We start from the raw sequence: 23,621 nt of genomic DNA, 5'->3' as shown, positions 1-23,621 counted from the left end.
GACCGCCTACTAGACCGTTTGCGAAGCGTCAACTTTGCAGCACACTCCGCCCGGGTCAACAGACAGGGTGACAGACCAGGCAAACTGTTGGCCTGGCTGATCGAGCGGGAGGATCGATCTGCCCCAAGATCGACCATACAGGCTGGAGACGGCGGATTACTCTACTCCCAACGCCAAATACACGAGGCGTTCACGGGTCATTACTCGGGCCTATATCGCTCCCGATTGCGCGTCCCACTGGCTGCTATCCCGGAGTATCTCTCTGACATACAGTTACCTGCCCTAACGGTGACACAGCAGGATGACCTCGGAGCACCACTGGACTCCGAGGAACTCCGTGACACCATCTTTAACCTCTCGAATGGCAAGTCTCCGGGACCGGATGGCTTGCCGGCCGAGTTCTATAAGGCCGCCTCGTACATCCTGATTTCACACCTGGCAAAGATGTACTCCGCGGCTATAGACGAATTCGCCTTGCCACCAACTCTCAATGAGGCAACCCTCGTCTCCTTACTCAAACCTGGCAGGGATGGCACACAGATGGGTTCCTACCGCCCTCTCGCACTCCTCAACACAGACTACAAAATCCTTGCCTCCGCACTTGCTCGCAGATTGGTCCCTATGGTTCCTGCGCTGGTGCATCACGACCAAAATGGGTTCGTACCGACAAGACATACGTCCCACAACATCCGTCGTCTGTTCCGCTTGCAGGAATACGCCACGAGACAGTGGCCACGGGCAGGGTGCCTAGTGCTAGACTTGGAGAAGGCGTTCGACTCGGTGGAATGGCCCTACCTGCGAGCGGTCATGGACAAATTCGAGCTGGGGGACGACTATCAAACTATGGTTGGACTCTTATACCGCAGACCCACGGTCCGAGTCCGTACTGGAGCGTTGCTCTCCGACCCTATTTGTGTGCGGAGGGGCACCAGGCAGGGCTGCCCACTGTCACCCCTGCTGTTCTCCTTAGCAGTGGAACCCCTGGCTGCGAAACTCCGGTCGCAGGGAATAGACTGGGGCATACCGATGGCGGACGGACTACATGTAGTGTCATTGTATGCTGATGACCTTCTCTTGTACGTCAAAGACCTGAGCAACGTCCCGGAGTCCCTAACTGCCATTTTCGGCACCTTCGAGGAAATGTCGGGATTGCGAGTAAACTGGGCCAAATTGGGGGCCTACTCCTTCAACCCGAACGTTCCAGAGTGCGAAATACGCATCGGGGTGAGAGATTGCGGTGGTACCCCACCACGTTCAGATACCTTGGGATACACGTCTATCGAGATCCCATAGATATTTTGGAAGGAAACTTGATGAGAGCGATTGCATCTACCCGAGCACAGGCTGGGTCTGGAAGACACTGCCACTGAATGTTCCAAGTCGCATAGCCCTAGCAAAAATGATAGTCCTACCGAGGCTGTTGTACTACTTTGCAAACTTACCGACTTATGTACCTACCCGGGTGTTCCGAGACCTCGAGGTCCTGATGCGTGACCTGATTTGGAATAAAGGTCGGCCACGAGTAGCATTGACGAAACTCTACATGCCCACTGTAGAGGGCGGACTAGCTGTTCCTAACATGGAGCTATACTATCTGGCGGCGCAAATGCAGTGGGTGTCAGGCTGGCTAGGTGGTAAGAACCTGTGAGACACGGCCACGGATGCCACTATCTGGTCCCTACTCCAGGTCCACGTGTTGTTTCATCCGCTGACACGGACTCCCCGACCGCCACAACTGCTGCTCGCGGTGGCGCGCAGGTGCTTCCTCCGCTGCTTACGCCTGACTCGGGTCGACGGTACCATATGCGCCGACACTACCACTATTAGGTACCCCGACAATGGCAGGGACCCTAACAGCTGCAAGGTTAGATAGCTGGACCACCGCGGGAGTGGAAACACTGGGCGACCTATACTCTGATGGCGCCCTCCTACCCTTCGCAGATCTCGTGAGAGACACATCCCTCCCGGCTGGGCAGTTCCTATCACACGCATCCCTCATTCACGCGCTGACTGCCGCTTGGGGAGACATGTCTGGTGAGCCACCAACACACCACTTCATACAATACCTTCATGTCATGAGCAACGGCACTCACATCATTCATTGGTTAACGCAAGCACTCCTCCTACACGCACATCCAGCGACTGTGCAGCTGAGGGAAAAGTGGGCGACTGACAGGGGGAGGGACTGGATGGACAAAGAGTGGGCTATGATCCTGGCTCGCCCAGTGAACATCCCCCGCAATCCTCGCTTCAAAATCATACAGCTTTACATTTTGCACCGCGCATATCTCACCCCGGACAAGATAAATAAGTATTTTTCAGTCACAGACGCTGCCTGCGGACGCTGCTCCCTTCTGGGTGCGGACCTCCTCCACATGCTCTGGCTCTGCCCTGCCCTCCAACAGTACTGGGAGGGGGTGACCATGATGCTCCGACATTGCACCAAGGAACAGGTGCCGCACACGTGGGAAGCCTGCGTACTAGGATTGTACAAACTTACGCGACTGAACAAAGTCCAGACCAGATACTGGGATCTCGGGCTCATCACGGCCAAGAGACTGCTTACCAAGCGATGGAAGTCTGCAACACCCCCGCACATCAGACACTGGAGCCTGTCACTGACGAACTGGGCACAGGCGGAGAGCTCTGTCCTGAAACGGGAGGAGACGGCGGGGCTCAGGAAATTCCCTATCGCACAGCACTGGGATGACATCCTACATTCCTTTCTGCAGAAATGTGTGGAACAAGGGATTACGTAAAGACCTGTGTGCTGACCCCCCCCCCCCCCCCCCCCCTTCCAGTACCGGTTCCTGCGAGCCACTTACGGTACACCGTATGCCACCTATCCGACCACTGTGCTCTGCCCGCCGTATGGCACGTACTTGGCTGTTTCACATTGACGATTGACTACCCCCCTCCTGGACGTACGTCACCGCACACAGCGCTGCAACATAGGCCCAGACACCGCAGGACTGTCCCGGAATGATACGCCCAACAAGCCCTTGGGACCCCCCCCCGCCTGTAGCCCTGATACGCGGAGAGCCTGTACTTCTCCCCCGCCGCCCCCCCCCGGTCTCCCACCTGCTTGCCCCATAAGACACGACTGACACACTGACTCCAACCCCCCCCCTCTTAACGGTATGGCGAACTCCACCCCTATCTACTCCTACCTGCCTCTTACATAGCTCTTGTTACTGTTTTATAGTTCATTAATGATCTGGTTTCATCTCCTTTTAGACCATGCCCATACGAATACAACTCTGCATTTCATACTACACGACGCCCTCGGACGTGACAGCTGGGGCCTAGGCGCATCACCTGAGTGCTAAGATAAATGGAAGTCATTTTCGTCAGGGTGGGCGAGCAAGGCGGCCACGCGCTCCAAACACGCTTACACGCTGAGCAACCTCGTCACTCGTTCATATAACTCCATATTCACTTGAATGTTAACCCACACTGCTACCCTTCCCAATGACACACGAAAGACATGATGGGTTCGACCGACACTGATGCTGTTGATGAGTGCCAACCCTACGTAGCGACTCTGACCCCACAGACCCTATGAGAAAAATCCACAGACCACACACTTTCGTAACACCGAATGATTGTATGATTGCAGAGTTATGTGACATGTTGCTATGCGCTGCCGAACCCCAGGGTTGTCGGCCTTGAAGCTGTGTTCACTTATCCCATCTAGTGTACGATTCATTAATCGCAGCTGGCCCGACTGGGTTGTAAGCTAAATGCTGTGTACAATGTATGTTGGACAATAAAGGTCTTTTAAAAATAAAAAATAAAAAATCAGTCACACGGCGTGTTCCATAAGTGACTCCCTGGGATTGGGCTAGAGAGTGTAATACTTGCATCACTGTGTTTGGATCATATTTAGAGTATTTTCGGGAAATTGTTGTATTGTAAAATTCCAGAAGTTACACAATTACTTCCGGTCGTGTTACTACACTGCGTTCCCAGCAATATCATACTGTGGGAGAGCCTGGACCAATGCCAAAGACCAGAACACGAGCAACTGTTGGCGGCAGATGAGCAATTTTTGTAACGTCTTTTTGTGCTAAAATGGAGCGCTAAATGTAGGATTTTAATATCATGTTCTGTGTAATTGTGTGCAATTTCCCCAAAAATTCATGTAAATGTGCAAAAGCAAATCACACGAATTTGGCACACCTCTAGTTACAATCTTAAAAAAAGTTTCTACCAACAAATCAGCCATGTTTTACTAACTTGAATTCTGCAGTAAAATATTCCTATAATTTAGCCACCAAAAAAGGTCACTAAAATTGGCTAATTAATGCTTTCTTTTTCCATCTTTTTCCAGGAGAGTTCACATCTGCCTGCTGCTCTGCTTTTAGCTCAGCACAAAGACAGATCCACACAGTTGGAAATAAAGCTGGAGAAGCAGCCCAAACCAAATAAACCAGTCACATTTTCTACTGGCATCAAAATGGTAAGACTCCTTTCGTTTTTGTTAATATGCAGCCATTTTAGAATTACAGAATTTTTTAGGTCTCGCCCCTAGTGGTGCACTGCACTGCAGTGCTCGTGCAGCGCGAGACATTTAGTAGATGAAAAACGGGGTTTTGAGGGTTACCTAGGAATCGCACACGCTTGTGCGTGTGCGATTCCTTTTGTGCTATGTGATTGGCCTTTGCGTGAGTCTTTTTATTAAAGACTGCAAGCAATTGGCCAGAGGCGGGCGCATTGCTCCGCCCCCGGCCTATTGGTGTCTATTACATGCTTGGTGCACATAATAGACACCAATAGGCCGTCACTTGGTTTCATTTATCGTGCCCAGACACGGGCGCGATAAGTGAAACCACGTTTGTAGCTGTGGCACGCGCGCACCACTTGTTGTGCTCTTCCGTCCACATTTTCCAACAGCTTATTGTGTTCCGTCGCTACCCCATCTGAGGAGCAGCGCCTGCGTCGCCATTCACTGTATCACCTTCCTGTGATCACGCAATCAGGCCCGGTGGTTTCTGGGTCGCGCCGTTCGTCTGACTGGCTCTGAAATTACGTTGGCTCGGAATCCTTTCCATCAAAGCGTGGAGTCCTTGGTGGCTTATCTAAAAGTTGCACTGTTCTTTCCAGTGCTTGAAATGAAAAATAGCAGTGCAGGTACCCGGTACCTGCTTGTTTCTGAGAAGTGCAGATACTCTCCAATCAAACGTATTATGTCACTCTTGAGAAGTGCAGTCCCTCCTTCTCAAAATAAAAAGTGCCGGCCCATTCAAAGCACTAGTTCTCTCCATTGTGTTCCCAGCCTGCAACCCCTCTCCTCCTCTGCTCCCAGCAAACAAACATGCACATCCACAGCGCACACTGGTGTACTGTTTACGCTTTTTCTAGCCACTTTAGCAGATACATGACGCGAGGTGCAGGGGAGCTTTATTCAGGATCACACGGTTTAACCAAGCAAAACATTCTGACAGTCATGCAATTCTACAGACTTCCACACTGAAAATTACCGTTTTATCCTGTCTGAGTTTTTCAGCTTGAATGTAATGACGCTCACTATCCAATATGCCTATTACACATTCATATATGAAGGTACTTTGATACACCAATGCAATAAGTGTCACATTATTAAAAGTTTGAGCTATTGACATTCCAATTAATGCAAGGTAATTAGCTCAAACTTTAAGTAATGCAAGACCTATTGCATTGCAAATGCTTGTTATTTGATGGTAACAATATGATTAAATTGATATGGGCTCAGTATTAGACTGAGAATATTAAACTCTACAGGTACCAAATTACTTAGGGAGGCAAGGAGCGGTGCCACATAAAGGACAAGTGGTAAATTGTTGAGGAGTGTGCTGCTTGAAATTGCAAGTTTTTCTATCTCTGCCTGAAGTTGCATATGAAGAGAAAGCATGTAGCCATTTTAGAAATTAAGGATAAATCACTGGGGTCAAGGAGGAGCAGCAGCAGAGGTTGCTAGAAAGTTAATGTCCTATTTAGCGTATGGCAGTCCGTGTACTCTGTTGTAACGGCTACGGCAAACTCAGTCCGCCTGCTCGCTTTTTCAGTCAGATGGACAGTAAGGTTTAATTCAACAGAGTAAAATTTACTTTGTCTGTGTAAACCTTCCTCCAAGGAGTGGGGGCTACCCTGAAATAAGCCATCTGAGCATCCACCCTATTTAAGAGTGAGTGGTTGAATGGCGATTTTATTTTTATACTGCTGTCACTGGTGGCAATATCATGGTGGTAAGGGACAGTAAAAGTGAAAAATGTACCCTAACACCATGAGAGAAGCCCCCATCATGTTGGCGCCATTGGTTGTTTCTTTTCCAAAAATAAAAACTTGCTTTGGGAGTTTGCTTTTAGAAATCAAACAATCAATCAGGAGTTTATATAGCGCACTACTCACCGTGAGGGTCTCAAGGCACTGGGGCGGGGGGAAGGGGGTGCTCCGGATCAGTCGAAAAGCCAGGTCTTGAGGTTCTTCCTAAACGTGTGCAGTGTCGGGGAGCGTCTAATTTTCGCATGCAGTTCGTTCCAGGTCTTGGCTGCAATGTAGGAGAAGGCTCTTCCTTCGGTTCTGTCTCTGTGGATGCGGGGACCCCTGCCAGGGTGAGGTCGGCGGAGCGAAGGTTCCTCTTGGGTATGTGGAAGGATACTCTCTTGTTGAGGTATTTGGGTCCGATGTTGTAGAGGGCTTCGTAGGCATGGGGCAGTAGTTTGAAAGTGACCCTCTTCTCGACAGGGAGCCAGTGGAGGCTGCATAGGTGTTGGGCCATGTGCTCGTGCCGCAGGGGGTCCTGAGGACGAGTCAGGCTATGGCGTTCTGGATGGTTGGAGTCTGTGTAGAAGAATTCTGTTGATTCCGGGATAAAGGGCGTTGTCGTAGTCAAGTCTGCGGGTTATGAGTGCGTGGGTGACGGTCCTTCTGCAGTCGGAGGGGATCCATTTGAAGGTCTTACGGAGGATGCGAAGGCAGTTGAAACTGGTGAAGGCGACGGCATTGATCTGGCGGTTCATGGAGAGGGAGGAGTCGAGGATGATGCTGAGGTTCTGGGCGTGGTCTGTAGGGGTGGGTGGGGTCCCAAGGGCGGACCGCCACCCGGTGTTGACCCAGGCGGCGGTGCAGGGTCTGAGGATGAGGACCTCGTTCTTCTCTGAGTTGAGCTTCAAGCAGCTGTCTATCATCCAGGCTGCCACATTCTTCATTCCTTCCAGGGAAGCTGGTGTCTTAGGGTTTCTTCGTGAGTGAGAGGATGAGCTGTGTGACGTCGGCGTAGGATACGATGCTGAGCCCATGCTGTCTGACGATGGTGGCGAGGAGGGGCATGTAGATGTTGAAGAGCGTGGGGCTGAGGGATGATCCCTGGGGTACTCCACAGTTGATTTCCGTGGGTTCGAATCCTCTGGGTTCTACCAGAGAGGAAGGATTGGATCCAGTTGAGGGCGGCTCCTTCTATCCCTGCGTCATGAAGTCTGGCTGTCCACGTGCGATGTGAAACATTGTTGAAGGCTGCAGAGAGGTCTAGAAGGATGAGGGTCACGTGTGTCCCTGGTCCGGTAGCATGCGTAAGTCGTCCGTGACGGCGAGGAGGGCGGTCTCGGTGCTGTGGTTGCTGCGGAATCCAGATTGGTAGGTATCTAGGATGGAGTCATCTTCGATGAAGGCGGTCAGCTGGGCGTTTACGAGTCTCTCTGTGACTTTGGCCGCAATGGGGAGGAGCGAGATGGGCCGGTAGTTATTCAGGACCGTGGGGTCGGCCGTTCATTTCTTGAGGAGTGGTTTCACCGCCGCCCATTTCCAGTTGTCTGGGTAAATGCCGGATCTGAGGGAGGTGTTGATGGTACGTCCTAGTTCTTGTGCGATGATGGTGTTGGCCCTGTGGTATATGTGCGGTGGGCAGGGGTCTGTTGGTGCCCCTCAGTGGTTTTTCTTCATGGTCGTGGTGATGATGGTGGTATTAGATCTTGGACCCTTTCCTGAGGCGCAGCCGGGAAAGATAGGCATTGTACTTGTATTTTTAACATTGTGCTTTTAAATAACTGTGTTTTGCACCTTCTTCTGTGCCTACTCACCGCATCTTCACCCTGACTGAGCCCTCGCAGCCGATTAGGTGCTGTCGCGGGACTGATTCAGGGGTAAGCCGCCATTTTGGGGGGATTTCAGGGTTGCGGACTAGTTGTTGCGACACTCCCGCCCCCTCGTGGTATTAAAATCGCGCTGGAATTCTCGCGCGTCAATTAGATCTTGGACACTTTCCTGAGGCGCAGCCGGGAAAGATAGGCATTGTACTTGTATTTTTAACATTGTGCTTTTAAATAACTGTGTTTTGCACCTTCTTCTGTGCCTACTCACCGCATCTTAACCCTGAGCCCTCGCAGCCAATTAGGTGCTGTCGCGGGACTGATTCAGGGGTAAGCCACCATTTTGGGGGGATTTCATGGTTGTGGGCTAGTTGTTGCGACACTCCCGCCCATATAAATGGCCACTATAAATCGTCCGCGCAGCGGGCGCGACGCGCGCCAACGGAAAGCCCGGCTGCGCCCGTCCGCGCCTGGACGTCGCCTCTCGCCAAAACCGCTGGGCAAATACTGAGTGATCCTCTCTATTATGGACGAGAGACTCTCTTATCACTGAATCCAGGTGTCGGGGTATGCGGTAAGCTAACCTCTTTCATGGGGGAATCAGGATTAAAATGCCCTAATTGTAATTTTTGCACACCCGCCCCTGGACTCGCTCAAGTGGCAGCGAAACGAACCCATTCTATCCAGCTTAAAATATTCCAACTAAACGTGAGATCACTTGTCAAGTACCATATGGAAATTCACAATTTTATCACTGAGGACTCCCCGGATATTCTTTTTGTATGTGAAACTTGGCTAAAGGACGATATGACCGTTATATCCAACTTCACCCTCCCCTCGGGCTATTCGATCAGTGCCATAAATAGGGTCTCTAGGGGCGGGGCATTGCAATAATTCATAAATCTCAGTACCCCTGCTCTTTTACTAAGGAGAGCATCAGGGAATGTGAATGCGCCCGTTTTAGGGTAGCTTAAAGTGCACACTTCACCTTCTCTGGATTGTTTATCTACCGCCCCCCGGAGCCGGCCACTGAGTTCATAGAGGCATTGCCGGACACGGCGAGTGACCTGTTTGTAGGATCTGCCAACTTCACGATCTTGGGTGATCTCAATCTCCACTTTGACCTGCTTCAGGAGAGTGCCGTATGTAATTTGATGGCGGATCTGGGTGCGCTGCAGCTGGAGCAATTAGTGTCTGATGCCACGCATATAGCCGGACATATACTAGACCCGGTCTTCTCCAACATCCCAGCCATGAACATAATGAAGCCTAGGCCCATGGGATGGACCGACCATTTCTTGATTGAAATAAGGTTACCTATTACAGACCCTTATAGACTAGACACTGATAACCCGGTCGTTAAACGCCCATGGCATAAACTCAGACTTGAAGACTTTCATGCCTTCCTTACGGCCAATCCCCTAGGAGACATGACAAATCCTGAGGTGGCTTATACCACGTTTTGTGACTAGATATTAAAGGGCCTGGATACCTTTATTCTGGCAAAATGGACCATAGGGCGGGTTTTTAACTCGAGTCCTTGGTACAATGAGTCTCTGAGAACCCTTAGGAAAGATTGCAAGAAAGCGGAACGTGCCTGGAGAAGGGACTACATTGACGGAGACAAAACAATTTATATGTCTAAAAAGTCAAGCTTTATCACAAAGTGATCTGTGCTGCTCGTGCGGCTTTCTATGCAAAGGAAATAAAGCTTAGTGCTAATCCGATGAAATGCATATTTAAAATTGTTAAAGAGCTTAGGAGTACTAAAGCGGCTCTACCTAGCATTGCATCCACACAACGTTGTGAGGAGCTTGCGACCTTTTTCGTGGAAAAAGTTCAAAAGATCTATCAATCTTTTCCACACGTGGCTCCTGTTGTTACCTTGTCATCGGCTAGAGCTGAGTCTTCCCCCACGCTATCAGATATTCCGGAGATTTCTGAGGAGGAATTTACCAGATTGAGTGGTAGAATTAAACCTGGCTCCCCCTCTGATCCTATGAGGCCGCCCCAATTTATTGAATCACTTGCGCTTTTCCGGCAGCCGCTATGCCAAATACTAAACCTGTCCTTCTCCACGGCTACCGTTCCAGGGGCATGGAAACAGGCCTGGGTATCTCCTATTATCAAGAAGCCTTCGCTGGACCCCTCCAAACCCGAGAATTGTAGGCCAATTTCACTTCTTCCTTGGGTGGCCAAGATTGCAGAAATCCATGTTAACAACACTTTATCCCAATTCCTGAGCTCCCATACCATTCTGGACCCGTCACAGAACGGCTTTCGATCTGGCCATAGCACGGAAACGGCCCTGCTAGCTACCACAGAACATCTTCGGGCCGTCCTGGATGCCGGTCAAAGTGCAGCGCTGATTCTGCTGGATCTCAGCGCTGCCTTTGATACGGTGTGACATGGCATCCTTCTCCATCGTCTGGAGGCAGCAGGGGTCACCGGTACTTCCCTAGAGTGGTTCAGGCCATTCCTGACAGAAAGATCTTTCCGTGTGTCGGCCCCTCCGTTCCTCTCTCAATCCCACTCCTTCGGACAGGGGGTCCCACAGGGCTCAGCATTGAGCCCATGTCTGTTTAACCTCTATGTACAGCCTCTGGCTGCTGTCGCTAAGAAATGGGACCTTACGATGTCTTTTATGAAGATCCATTTGGTGTCTCTTATGTGCTGGTGGTTTTCCTTCAGGGCGCTTTAGTGTTTGTTCCGTGCTTCAGTGGTTTTCTGGTTTCGACAGGTCTTTTCTAGGCGTCTGCAGGAGCGTCTTGCTTCTTGGAGTTCTGTGGTGAACCAGGCAGCCGTCAGAGGGTGTTTGGTGGGAAGGCGGAGTGGTGCGAGCTTGTCCGTGCAGCAGGAGACCCAGCGGCTGCGGTATTGGTCATAGCAGCGGGGGGAGGGTTTGAAGGAGGGTGGTGTTGAGGAGTTCCTCAGTGACCATGCTCCAGTTCTGTCATGGCAGGCGTGGGGTGGGCTTGTGTGCGATGGTGGTGTTGAAGATGAAGTGGACGCAGTGGTGGTCTGTCCAGAGGGCCTGGGTAGTGTGGCTGAAGCAGATGTTTGTCCCTCCCGTGAAGATGAGGTCAAGGGTGTGACCGGCTCTATGGGTGGGAGTGTTGACGAGCTGCTTCAGTCCTAGGTTGGTGAGGTTGTCGAGGAGGGTGATCGAGTCGTGGTCGTTGTCGAGGTGGAAGTTCAGGGCCCAGAGTAGAATGTTGTCCGTGGAGGTTATGGTGTGGGGTGCGGTGCGGTGAGCTCAGCGATGGTCGTTGTGGGTTGGGTGCGAGGTCCTGGCTGTCTGTAGATGAGGGTGTCGGGTAGCGTGGTCCTGGGGCTGGTCTGGATCTGGAAGTGGAGGTGTTCAGTGTTTGACTGATGGTCACTCGTGCTGGAGGTGGAGAGTCGGAGGCGGGTCTTGTGTGCGATGGCGAGTCCCCCTCTTGGGCAGTGAGGGCGGTTCATTTCTCTTAATTTTGTAGCCATCTGGGATGGTGGTGGCGATGTCAGGGCCGGAGGTGACGTTGGTCCAGGTCTCTGTGAAGGAGGCAACGTCGGGCGATAGGGTGTCAATCAGGTCCCAGATTTCTACTGCGTGTCGGTGCAGAAGGATGCAAGTCAGGCCCTTGGTGGCGCGTGCATCAGGCGGGCCTTCGGCGGTCGTGGGAGCCTTGTCGATGGTGAAGGATCTACGGCAGGGTTTGCATGAGAACTGCCGTGGGTTCTGTTAGGCGAGGATCTTGCAAATTTGGTGTGTCTTCTGTGGTTGAGTGCATGGAGGGTGGTTGAGTCGTAGCGGTGTGGTCTAGGAAAACCAGGGCTCCTGGCGCTGGTCGCGGTCAGGTCGCGGACGGGCGCAGACAGGCTTGCCTTAGGCGCGCTAGCGGCACGCCCGCTGCATGACCGCACAGCGGTCGCCATATGTACGGGAGGGGACGGGAGCAGAGTAAGGGAGGCAGGAGCGGGCTGTCTCGGGGGCAGGGCCGCAGGGGCAGCAGCGGCGGGAAAGGTATGACCAGTGACGCGGGGGAAAAGAAGCACAGTAGGTACAATAAAACAGAAGAAAACAATGAGCAACCATCAAGAAAACAATTAAGGACAAAAACCAGGCAAGATAACACTGAAACACAACTGAGACACAAAGGAGAAACCTGCGGCGCAGGGACGGGCTGCCTGCTCGAACCCTGCTGTGAGAGGGCTCTGTGCTGGAGCGGTCTGGCTGTAAGGCAGAGCTGCTGGGGATAGGTCTCGCCTTGGACCTAGTGATCAAGAAATCATGCACGCTCCCCCGCAGCAGTTGCCATATGTATGGGAGGGGGGGTGGCAGCAGAGGAAGGGAGGCGGGAGCGGGGCTGAATCGGGGGCGGGGCCGCAAGGGCAGCAGCAGAGGCGAGAAAGGTATGACCAGTGACGCAGGGGAAAAGAAGCACAGTAGGTACAATAAAACAGAAGAAAACAATGAGCAACAATCAATAAAACAATTGAGGACAAAAACCAGGTGAGATAACACTGAAACGCAACTGAGACGCAAAGGAGAAACCTGCGGCGCAGGGACGGGCTGCCGGTTCGAACCCTGCTGTGAGAGGGCTCTGTGCTGGAACGGTCCAGCTGTAAGGCAGAGCTGCTGGGGAGAGTGCTCGCCTTGGACCTAGTGGTCAAGGAATCATGCACTCTCCCCCGCAGCGGTCGCCATATGTAGGGAAGGGGGCGGCAGCAGAGGAAGGGAGGCGGGAACGGGGCTGAATTGGAGGACAGGGCCGCGGGGGCAGCAGCGGTGAGAAAGGTATGACCAGTGACGCAGGGGAAAAGAAGCACAGTAGGTACAATAAAACAGAAGAAAACAATGAGCAACAGTCAAGAAAACAATTAGGGACAAAAACCAGGCGAGATAGCACTGAAACACAACTGATACGCAAAGGAGAAACCTGCGGCGCTGGGATGGGCTGCCGGCTCGAACCCTGCTGGGAGAGGGCTCTCTGCTGGAGTGGTCTGGCTGTAAGGGGCAGCTGCTGGGGAGAGTGCTAGCCTTGGACCAAGCGCCTTGGACCAAGAGGCTTTTTTTAAGTTTGGTGTAAGCATTCGTCACCAATCATGGACAGACACCAAACTTTAAAATGGCTTTGTATGAAGCGCCCTAACAGCATCTGTGCACCATAATATTTAATCCTACCAAGTTTTAACCAAAGCTAAAGGATGAATTTAGCAATGCGGACGGTTTTTTGTAGTATATGTTTTAGCAAGAAAACATTTCCATCTTTGGACACACTTTAACGCTACATTTCTTTTAATTTTCTCTTTTTAGTTTACACCACTCCACTGAATTTACAGTATGCTACTCCACTTTACAGCACTACAGTACACTCCACTACGTTGCACGCTAATCCACTGTACATTATTCAACTCTATATTTGGGAAAGAATTGGGGCCCCTGTATGCAGGATAATTATGCCCTGACAGGGAAGAAACAAATGTGAAAAAAGGAAAACCTGGGCAAGGTTGATTTCATTAATTACGGGCAATACAATTTCAATGCGACGCAACCATTAACTTTCACTCTTCACAAATTATATTAAAAAAATATAAAGATTTATTTAATAAATAGACATAGAAAACTTTTTTCTTCATACAAATATATGTTTTTTTGTTATTATTTTACTTTTTACGGTCAAGCTAGTTAATGCCTTGAATATTGAATACTTATGTCCCACGATGCACATCTGATTTAAAAGAGACCAATAACGAGGCTTAAAATGGAAAGTCCGTATTCTTGTAGCTTCGCCAAAGCTATGCAGGCTGCCCTCTTGACATAAATGAGGTCTAGGTTTGTCTTTATTAAAAAAACGGAAAATAAATTCAGCCGTCCTATGGATACTGGCAATAATAGCACGGTGCTACGATGTTAACGGCTGTCCTCTCTTGATTATGCCATATTCAAGGTGAGCCTTCTGGGTCGTCTATCGATCGTATCCCTCCATAATGATCTCTTTTAAATCAGATGTGCATCGTGGGACATAAGTTTTTTAAATACAACAGATCAGCATATAGAAGGGTGCAAGTCAGGGTCTCGGTGGCGCGTGCATCAGGCAGGCCTTCGGCGGTCGTGGGAGCCTTGTCGATGGTGAAGGCTCTACGGCAGGGTTTGCATGAGAACCGACCGTGGGTTGTGTTAGGCGAGGATCTTGCGCAGTTGGCGTGTCTTCCGGGGTTGAGTGCGTGGAGGGTGGTTGAGTCGTAGAGGTGTGGTCTAGGAAAACCAGGGCTCCTGGCGCTGGTCGTGGTCGGGCCGCGGACGGGCGCAGACGGGCTTGCCTTAAGCGCGCCAGTGGCGCAGCCGCTGCGTGACTGTGCAAGATTTCTGGAGCTGGATTAAGTTAAGGTTATTATACATTGACACTGCCTAACCGATATACGAATTTGAAAACTGCCTGGGTCACAGCACTCGCCCGACAAGGACAAGAAATTCAGGGGACATCAATAGCATTTTAAGATTGTTGCCCCCCTCCATTCCCTTCCCCTCTCTCTCTCTCCTTCCCCTCTCTCTCCCCTTCCTTCTTGGTCAAAATCTTGATGCCTAATCAGAAAAGATCTAAAAGAAAGATACCCTCCATTTATAATATATCTAATCAACCATATAGAATGTGACTCGCTGAGACGGAACCCTGATAAAGGCTATGCCGAAACGCGCGTAGTTCAAGCACACACCGGCAGTTCCTGATCATTACGTCTATCTGTAAACTATGTATTCTATAATTAGGAATGTATATTTTATTAATGTATTGTCTGTGAAATCGTCTTGTATGTTAACTTACTGAATGTCCCTTTTCACACTTAAAAACCCATTTTTGTTAAAATTATTATACCTTATAAAATATGAATATTCAAGGCATTAACTAGCTTGACCATAAAAAGTGAAATAAAAAAACATATATTTGTATGAAGAAAAAAAGTTTTCGATGTCTATTTATTAACTAAATCTTTATTTTTTCTAATATAATTTGTGAAGAGTGAAAGTTAATGGTCGAGTCGCATTGATTGATATTGTATTGCCCGAAATTAATGAAATCAACCTTGCTCAGGGTTTCTTTTTTTCCCATTATTCAACTCTACAAGGCCCAACTGGACTGGACACAATTGCAATGTCCACCACTATACTGTGCGCTGTTGTAGTGTTTCCTGCTATATTCTAATACACTTTAGTGCATGCCAGTGTACTGGACGCCTCTAAGCTGCACTGCTCTCAACCTGACGCTATACCACTGTACCCTTCTCCAATTTACGCTATTCCACTACATGCTATTCCACCATGGCCCACTTGATGGTACACTACTAGAGTGTTCACTATTACACTGTCCGCTACTGCACTCTACGCCACTCCATTGTACTGAAATGCGCTATACGCCACTGCACTGTACCACAATTGATTGTATGCTATTTCACTTTACAAGATTACATTCTGCGCTACATTGCTAAACTAAACTTCACTGTACGTGATCACAGTCTACGCTTCACTAATTAAACCTATTGAGTTGTACGTCACTGTACTGTATGCTACTCCACTATATAGCACTCTATTATACATCTAAACAGCTAACGCCACTAAACCAACTCACCCCTTCTGCATGCACTACCTATACCTTTGGATTTCACCTAAGTTACAGCATGTGAAATTATTTCAGCAAATAAAACACTTATGACATCGGAAATTATATTATTAGCCAGAACACAATGCATGGTACAGTGGGGCGTTCTAGTTAATTTAGTGTTTCAAATGAGGTGACAAGACTGTGTACAGAAGTGCGCAAGTGATATTAATTGAAAGGTGCTACGCAAGTATAAGTGTGAGTTAGAAGTATGTCTTACAGTAATATGAAAGCGGTGCGAAAAAGATAATTTGAATCGATAAGTATAAGTTATGAGTTTATTATGGTTGTGTCGTTTAAGGTGTGTTTTTCACAAATAAGATAAAAATAAGTGTGTAAGTGGTGCATAAATAACATTACGAAATACACATAACTGTAAAATGTCTAATGTTTGTGGAGGTTAATTTGGGTTTGTATACCAAACCTGAATAAAGTTTTCCTAATTTTAATTCATATGTAACATTTTGTGTGTGTGTATATATTCCAATCATTTTACTACATAGTTAGAAGAGGTGAAGAGAGAGTATGAAGAACTAGAAGTGCCAAGACAAACATCTGCAGAAGGGTTTAGATAAGCAAACAGTTTCCAGTAGTGTAGGATTGCGTGTGCTTATTTAAGAGGCCTGGACCTCTTCAGGGGGATTGCTGAGATGTAAAGTAAGGCAAGAAGGGTATTGTATAAGGGACAAAGTTAGGGCTGAGGCACAAGGGGCTCTTTGTATTTTTTGGAATAATATTAGTTCAGTTGCTCTGAAATTAATAATTTCCTTTTTCGTCCCGCATTATTTCCGATAAACCTTTCTTTTTTTTCCCAACGAATTAGTTCGTTGTGTGGTTGATTCGTTGAAGGTGGCTGGAGAGGAGAGCATTAAGAGTGTTTAAACACAGGCGTATTAGTTCTTCTTTGCTGTCCCAAGTGCATAAGATGAATCTTTCTAATTTCAGAGATTTTTTTATACTTAAACTGTGCCAGCAGTTTTGGTCCGGTTTTAGAAGTAATTTATATCCATGGGACATTTTCTGATGCAGGTGCAAATCCTCCTTTCCACTTAAATTAACGATGTAATACAAACAAGCACTGACAACACCAATATGTCATGGTTTAACAAAATCTTTGCTTAAAATGACTATCAGACTGCCCTTGCCGGTGTTCCTCAGCACAGACAAGCACTATATTGTGGCACACCTCATTCTGTAAATTGCTGTTTGGGCACACAAATCTCACTGCTTGTTAATATCAGCTGCTGTCAGTAGAGCTCAGCGGTGGCACACTCTCTGAGCTTTGCATGCTGACAATGAATTACCATGCCTGCCAAAGGGCCACCCTTGGTTCCCATCCCTTTCCTAGTATGCACATTTCAGGCTAATCATCAGCAGGTCTTTTAATGATTGAGAGCTGCGTGGCTATTATAAAGGAGATGAGCCCTGGGACAAGAGTTTGTGACACTACTAATGGCAGGGGGGGCATGTGTGTCAACAAGGGAAGAGTGAGCACTAAAGAAGGCTGAGGAGCAACACTATGCATGAGTAGAAGCTCTTGCCACTCGAGAGGCATGCCAATGGTCCCTCAGGAGAACTAGGATGAAAGAGGAACACCACTGTGAAGGGGTGACACTTGTGACCTTAGGTGAGCACTGAGGTAAAATGGAAGTAGCCCCGGGGGAGCCATGGTAACACCCAAGGAGCAAATGGAGAAGAGCTGATTGCTGAAGGGCATGGCTACATGAACTCTGAAATGGCGGCACACCATAACTCCTTGAGTGGTTCCTTCTTCACAGGCTCCCATTCCTGTCTGCGACGAAGCTCGGAAAACCTATGAGATTTTTGTGTCACTGCTAAGACACAGAGTGCCAAGCACCAAGAACTACAGCGCTCCCTGAAGTGCCAAAGTGAGGTTGACATTCTTCTTCGAAACAGTAACCTGAAGCTTGGTCATTGTGAGTGCAATGCTTCAAGGTGGCAGCTAAGTTGAAAGGCTGCAGTGGACACCTTTGCCTTGTTTTTGCAACCAAGTGTGTATTAGAGGATAAGAAAGAAGCTGATACTGGCAGGACATGAACTGGATTGCATTACCTCCCTCCCATCAAAAATACCTTGGCATGAGAGGGCAATGAGGAAACGATGGAAGTGCCTCTGAGGTGGACCAACTGAATGAGCAACTCCAGAAAGAGTTGAGCTGGTCTCTGTCACCTTGAGGAGCTTGCACTTATGTCCTATAAATATGAGAGTTGACCTCAGGTGATTTTCCCGTGTTCACTACCTGAAGAAACAAAGAGACTTGTGGGAAATATCTGACAAAAGGCACCATGAGCAAAACCTAGTGAGAACCTGTTTGCAGAGCACAGTTTTCAGCAATGCTCCTCGTCTTTGGCCAACCGAGTAATAAAGGAGGAAGAAAATCTGTCCAGCCTGATGGAAGGGGAGTAGCTCCTTAATGCGCTCCGTAGGAAAGATGCATACTAAACTAGGTAGCATGAATCAGAGGATGATGGTCTTCGAAGCCAAGCTAGAACATGCCGACTGTATAAATTCTGCTGAATGCATACAAATGAAAACAGAATAAGCATCAACTACAATATTCCAACATGCACACTGACCTCAACTGTCCGCCAAGTAAACCAGTGAGGGCAGTGATTCTTAAACCTTTGATTTCTGTGGACCCCACTTAATCATTACTGGAATTTTGGAAACCCGCAGAAATCATTATTGGAATTCAGGAGCCCTCACTTAATCATCATCAGAATCCGGGGACCCTGGCCTAGCAATTTTGATCATTTGAACTGCAGAGCAATACACAAAAATACAGAAACATGCATTCATCAAACAAGTATACTTACGATGAAATATTTAATGTACAATCAAATCTAAAAATTCAATTGAAGCCAACCAGTGTCCATGCTATATTCTGTTTGATGCACTTGAACTGCTTCCACAAATCAATCTGAAAATGTCAACTTAATTTTTCACCTCCAATTTAATATGCACTTTTATAGAACATGTCAACACTTGTTTATTACATTTTGATTTTCTGTTTGTATACCCTTTACTAATATGTTAATATTATTTAATGCTGTAAGCAATTGCGAACTCCCTAACTAGGCACTGTGGCCTCCTAGATGCTTCCCGGACCACAGGTTACGAACTGCTGACTGGGTGTGACTGAAACGTCTACTGGTCCAGGATTACCAAGAGAGCTGGGGGTTGGAGCGCCTAACTTAACTATTTGTTGGTAGCCATACTGCTGCTATAGTCCTTCATTGTTGCATTTGGTTCTTTTTCTTCTGTTTTTACTGGTGTGGACTGCTCTGCAACAATTGATAGTGATGGTGAGAAGACCAGTGGACTTATAAGGTGAAGAGGTGGACCTCAGCATGATGAAGGAAAGCAGCATTGTTGAAGGTGGCATTGTTGAGAAAATCATCTGGATTTCAATATGTGAAGTGGATCCTATGAAAGTTTACATTCACCGTGGAAGCTTTTCAGTTAATGGAAGCGTTTGGAGCAGCAGCAGTGAAGTGCTTTGTGTTCCAAGTATTGTATAATTGCTTCCTGCGGTACTGAGCAAAGTAGTTCCTGTGTGTTGACATTACGCTTTGTCAGAGAAATGAATGATTTACCAGTTAAACGAGAAGGCCATGGAATGCATGCATACTTTTCAAACAATGCATGAACTAATTCGACAAATGACTACTGAGAAAAGAAGGCTGTAGAACACTTAGAGAGAATTTATGGCTGAATATAGATTAGACATAAGGCGTGTTCTATGATGGATCCTCATGTACATGGAGTCACATGCAGGTCTTCATGACAACTCAGCTGTTACGCAGGAATTGTAGTGCATAAACACTCACTATGACACTTTCCCCCTGAATGAGACAGCACTTCTAGTGGCGTTCGACTAGTGGAGAGAGGCATTCTAGCAGAGTAAAACGCAGTGACTAAGTATAAGACTTGCTGATTTTAGGTATTATTGACATATTTTCATATAGTCACAATGGGGGGGTGTGATGTTGTGACAGCTATGCTTTTTATAAGGTTTATAATTGTGGGGAAAATTAGTTCACAATCTCTTTCATACTTTGACTATGCCTGTCCATGGTGTAAAGATGGCGGTTTCTGGTGTTAGTATTTAGTTAAGCTCATTTAAACATTATTGGAATATGTTGGTATCCCTCTTGGGTTGAATGGGAAGCGGGACTTTTGATTGCTGTACTACCCATGTGGACAAGTTGCAAAATACCAACCCCCTTTCTTTTGATTCACCCTTCAGAGTCACAGATACATTGGAGAAAATGAAAGAAGGTATTCCACCATTATGTCTGGGTGTGTGGGGCTATATTTACTGCTAAAAGAAACCTCACTCATTGTCTACTGGAGGCAGGCAAACAAGTTCTTGAGAAGTTGCCTGACTTGGACTTAGAGGAATCGGGGGATTTGAAAGAATATGAAACGGTGCTCGAAAAAATTGAGTTACGTTCAGTGCTTAACTTGTAAAAAAAAGGAAGTGCAGGTGCTAAAATTTTTGCCAAGGAGACCACCGCTCATGTCTTCCTCCAGTGAGCCCCACTTTCAACACTCTCACTGCCTCAGTCTCTATCATCCAACCTTGCTCTGCTGTCTGTCCCCTAAGTCTTTGCTCTAAGAGTCTATTCTCTCACCTCTCTAATTGTTTTCTATCATCTTTGTCACACCCTGTATTTCTCCTTTGCCCTCTATTCATTTCAGCCCTGCCCTTTTTACCCTCTTCACTTTTATCCATGCTCTGTTCTCTCTCCCCTCGATCTTGGCTCTTTACTATCACTCTCTAGCAGTGATTAGCTGTGTCTCCATTTTATCATTTGTCTGCTTTTTTTCCTCTGTCCTGTCCTCCACATCCTCTCATTCTATCTTCTCTCTACTTAATTCTTACTTCTTCACATCATGGCTATTTTCTCTTTGTATCTGATTTGCTCTCCTCCTTTTCTTTCACTTTGCTCTGTTATATCTCTCTCCTCTCTGGTTGTTTCTTCTCTTTACTCTTGCTGTCTCTCATCTCTAACACTGCTGCTACCTGTGACCACTGTCTTCTGCCTGTACATGTCCCCGCTATTTTGAACTCTGCGTTTTCCTGTTGTCATTCCTAAAGAAGCGAAAAATGACGTGTTTTACTTTCTTACCTACACCGATTGTAAAAACAAAATGTACACCAAATGAAAATGCTTTTTTGCATATATTAATCGGTGTGGTATGACTGGGTTTATTGCGGAACAGGCGGCTGCTTGAGCACAGCAGGTCATGTCACTGCTAGTGCTGCCTGTAATTAGTAGGTCCAGGGATGGCGATGGCATAGACATCCACTGCTCAGCTTGCTGTGACCCTGCCTGCTACAGCACAGACATTGTCCCCAGCAGTAATGCTGCCAATGCTGGTAAGTATGGCTGTGGTGCCTACTGGACTCGCTCACGCTCAGCAATTACCATGCTGGCGTGCAGCGCACAGATTCTACAGGTGACGCCATGGCGCACAAAAGTTGCGTTGGGCCACAGCCGTATCGAGCACATTGGGGATAGCAGCAATGCAGGGCTGCCGGATATGCTACTCTGGCTATGCAACAAGTGGAAAGTCCACACTTACTTTCATTTATTCTTCCTCAAGAGCCCTCACTCCCAAGTTCCAAATGCGCTTTTGCAGCTTCCTTGCCTCAACTCCGTCATGAGCCAGCCCCCAGCTACAATTATCCAATGGGAGGTTTTGGCTCAGGCAGTGACGGGGTGCAGCAGACTAGGGGAATAGAATGCAAGCCAAAGTTTGTCGATGACTTCTTGGATTTGTAATCAGCATGATGACATCATCACTAACGTGGTGATACACAATCATGCCTGCCTGAACAGGCGTATGCCGGCCTGCCTATGAACATTTACCAGCCAGTGACCATGCAATGTATGTTGCTCTTTTTTTTTTTTTTTTGAATTTGAACAATTAATATTGAGACCACCACCTGCAGGTTCAGAAATTGTAGCCCCGGCCCTGTGAAAGAAATGCAGGTGCTGAGCCCCTGAAAGCACCTGCTCAAATTAAGCACTGGTTTCGTTACCTTTCTAGGGTAAGTACCATCCTGGGACGCTATCATTTTGGGAAGAGAATTCAGCAACCAGAGGTTTCTTTGGAGGAATGTATTAGAGCTCTCAGGAAACTAGCTGCAACATGTAAAGGATTCGAGAACAATTTGTTTTATGTTGTACATCAGACAGTATCCAAGAAGAACTATGGTTAAAAGATTAGCCTCCCTTTGGAGATATGATTCCCTCTACTAAGAGGGTGGAATATAGGCCCTTCTGCATGGATGAGTTGAAAAGCGAGGGGGGAAGGAATCCAGTTGTGGGTGCTGTTAGTGTGAAAGCTAATCCAAAGGTTCCCAACGTGTTCAGTGGCTTTTGTTACATATGTTGTATTCCAGGTCATTTGGCTGCTAGCAAGTTTGAGGCGAATTGCACTTGATGTGGAAAGCAAGGACAGTATGTAAAATGTGTTACTACAGAGTGGAGTATGGTGGAAGAGTGATGTCTAAGACGTATGCGAGGAGGTGAACCTGCAGATTATTCCAGTGGCGCTTACTGTCTGGTTGCCCTCGTGGGTGTGTCTTTAATTTTTCCCCCAGCTATTTTACTTAAGGAAGCAGACATCACCGGTGTAATCACCCAATTGGTAGTTCTGTTCTTGTGAAGTTGGTAGAACCCGTGCCCTTTAGTTGAGGGCAAGACAAAATACCTCTATTGAACTGTTATTATTATTATTATTATTATAATTATTAATATGTTTTTGACTCGCAGTGGCCAAGGTTAATCGTAACCGAAGATGGCATTTTGTTTATGTAGTACAGCTAGCAGCTATAAGTTAGCATGGTCGCGCCATACTCTCTACAGGGACTGAAAATATTAGTTTATATTACTTCGTTCATATATTCTCAGGCGATAATCCAGCTCTGTACTGTTTGACTGTATTAATTGTACTCTTAACTAAATGCACTTAGATTCGCTAACCATTTTTGACTTAAGGAGAGGTTGGGCGTGCTTTATATATCTATACATCTATGTGTTTCTCACATTTTTCTTTTTACTTTAGTGTGTGTGCTCTCTGAATGTTAAGACTATAACTTACATTTCATTGCTTGTGGTTTTCTTCAATACTGGGTATGTCAGCACGTTGATTTAACTTCATGTGGAAGGTTGAATATTTCGCTCCTTTGGAAAACGTTCTGAGCAGCCTTTGTTTTGATTCGGGTGTTCCAAAACTTCGGGCAGGCACGCGCTTCTCTGAAGCCGGAGGCCTGAACTTTGTGTTTGAAGGGCAAGGTTGATAGAGCATATTTTAAAGCAATCAGTCATAAATCACTTTATCCGTGCCAAAGCACAGGCTAATGTCTGAACAGTGTAATTAGTAGCAGGATTACCACGTAACTACTATAAATCAAAGTTCCAAAGAAAACTCAGCAACAGTTTTGCGAGTACCTGCATTCCTTTCAGTACCTTGATGGACCTGTCCTTTCTTAAGAAGTTGAGAACCCAGTCTTATTAAGGGCCAAGCGTTGCCCAAGGGTGTAACACAGACCCCTGCAGCTCATGTGAGGCCGGGGTGGCACCTCTAAGGGGCCCTGTTGGTTGGTTTGGATTCTAAGCTCGCTACTTTTGTATGTACTCCTTGGTGGCCAACCTTCTAATTCAGTTGGTGGTGGGATACGTGTCTGTCAGAGAGCTGGTACAGGCACTCAAGAACCTTCACATAGACCTCTTCTACTACTTTGGTGGTGTTTTCCTTCAAGACAGCCCCCTTTCAATATAAAGTATAGGCATTTTTGTGAAGTTTATTTATTTATGCGGTTTTATATAGCGCAGACTTTACCAAAAGGTGTCAGAGCGCTTCACAATAGGAACAGAACTGA

General features: G+C 47.5%; 1 protein-coding gene across 1 annotated transcript in view; it reads left to right on the top strand.

The window, feature by feature from the left end:
* Nucleotides 1-23,621, top strand: part of MNAT1 (MNAT1 component of CDK activating kinase) — a 669,332-nt gene that overhangs the window by 306,227 nt on the left and 339,484 nt on the right. Inside the window, exon 6 of the mRNA XM_078662088.1 lies at nt 4,334-4,462. Coding sequence (XP_078518214.1) covers nt 4,334-4,462 — 129 coding nt within the window. The remainder of the gene's footprint in view (nt 1-4,333; nt 4,463-23,621) is intronic.

This window comes from Lissotriton helveticus, chromosome 9 (assembly GCF_964261635.1).
Source record: "Lissotriton helveticus chromosome 9, aLisHel1.1, whole genome shotgun sequence".
Lineage (NCBI taxonomy): Eukaryota > Metazoa > Chordata > Amphibia > Caudata > Salamandridae > Lissotriton > Lissotriton helveticus.
The sequence above is the reverse complement of the archived record's forward strand: the minus strand, read 5'-3'. Positions and strand labels throughout refer to the sequence as shown.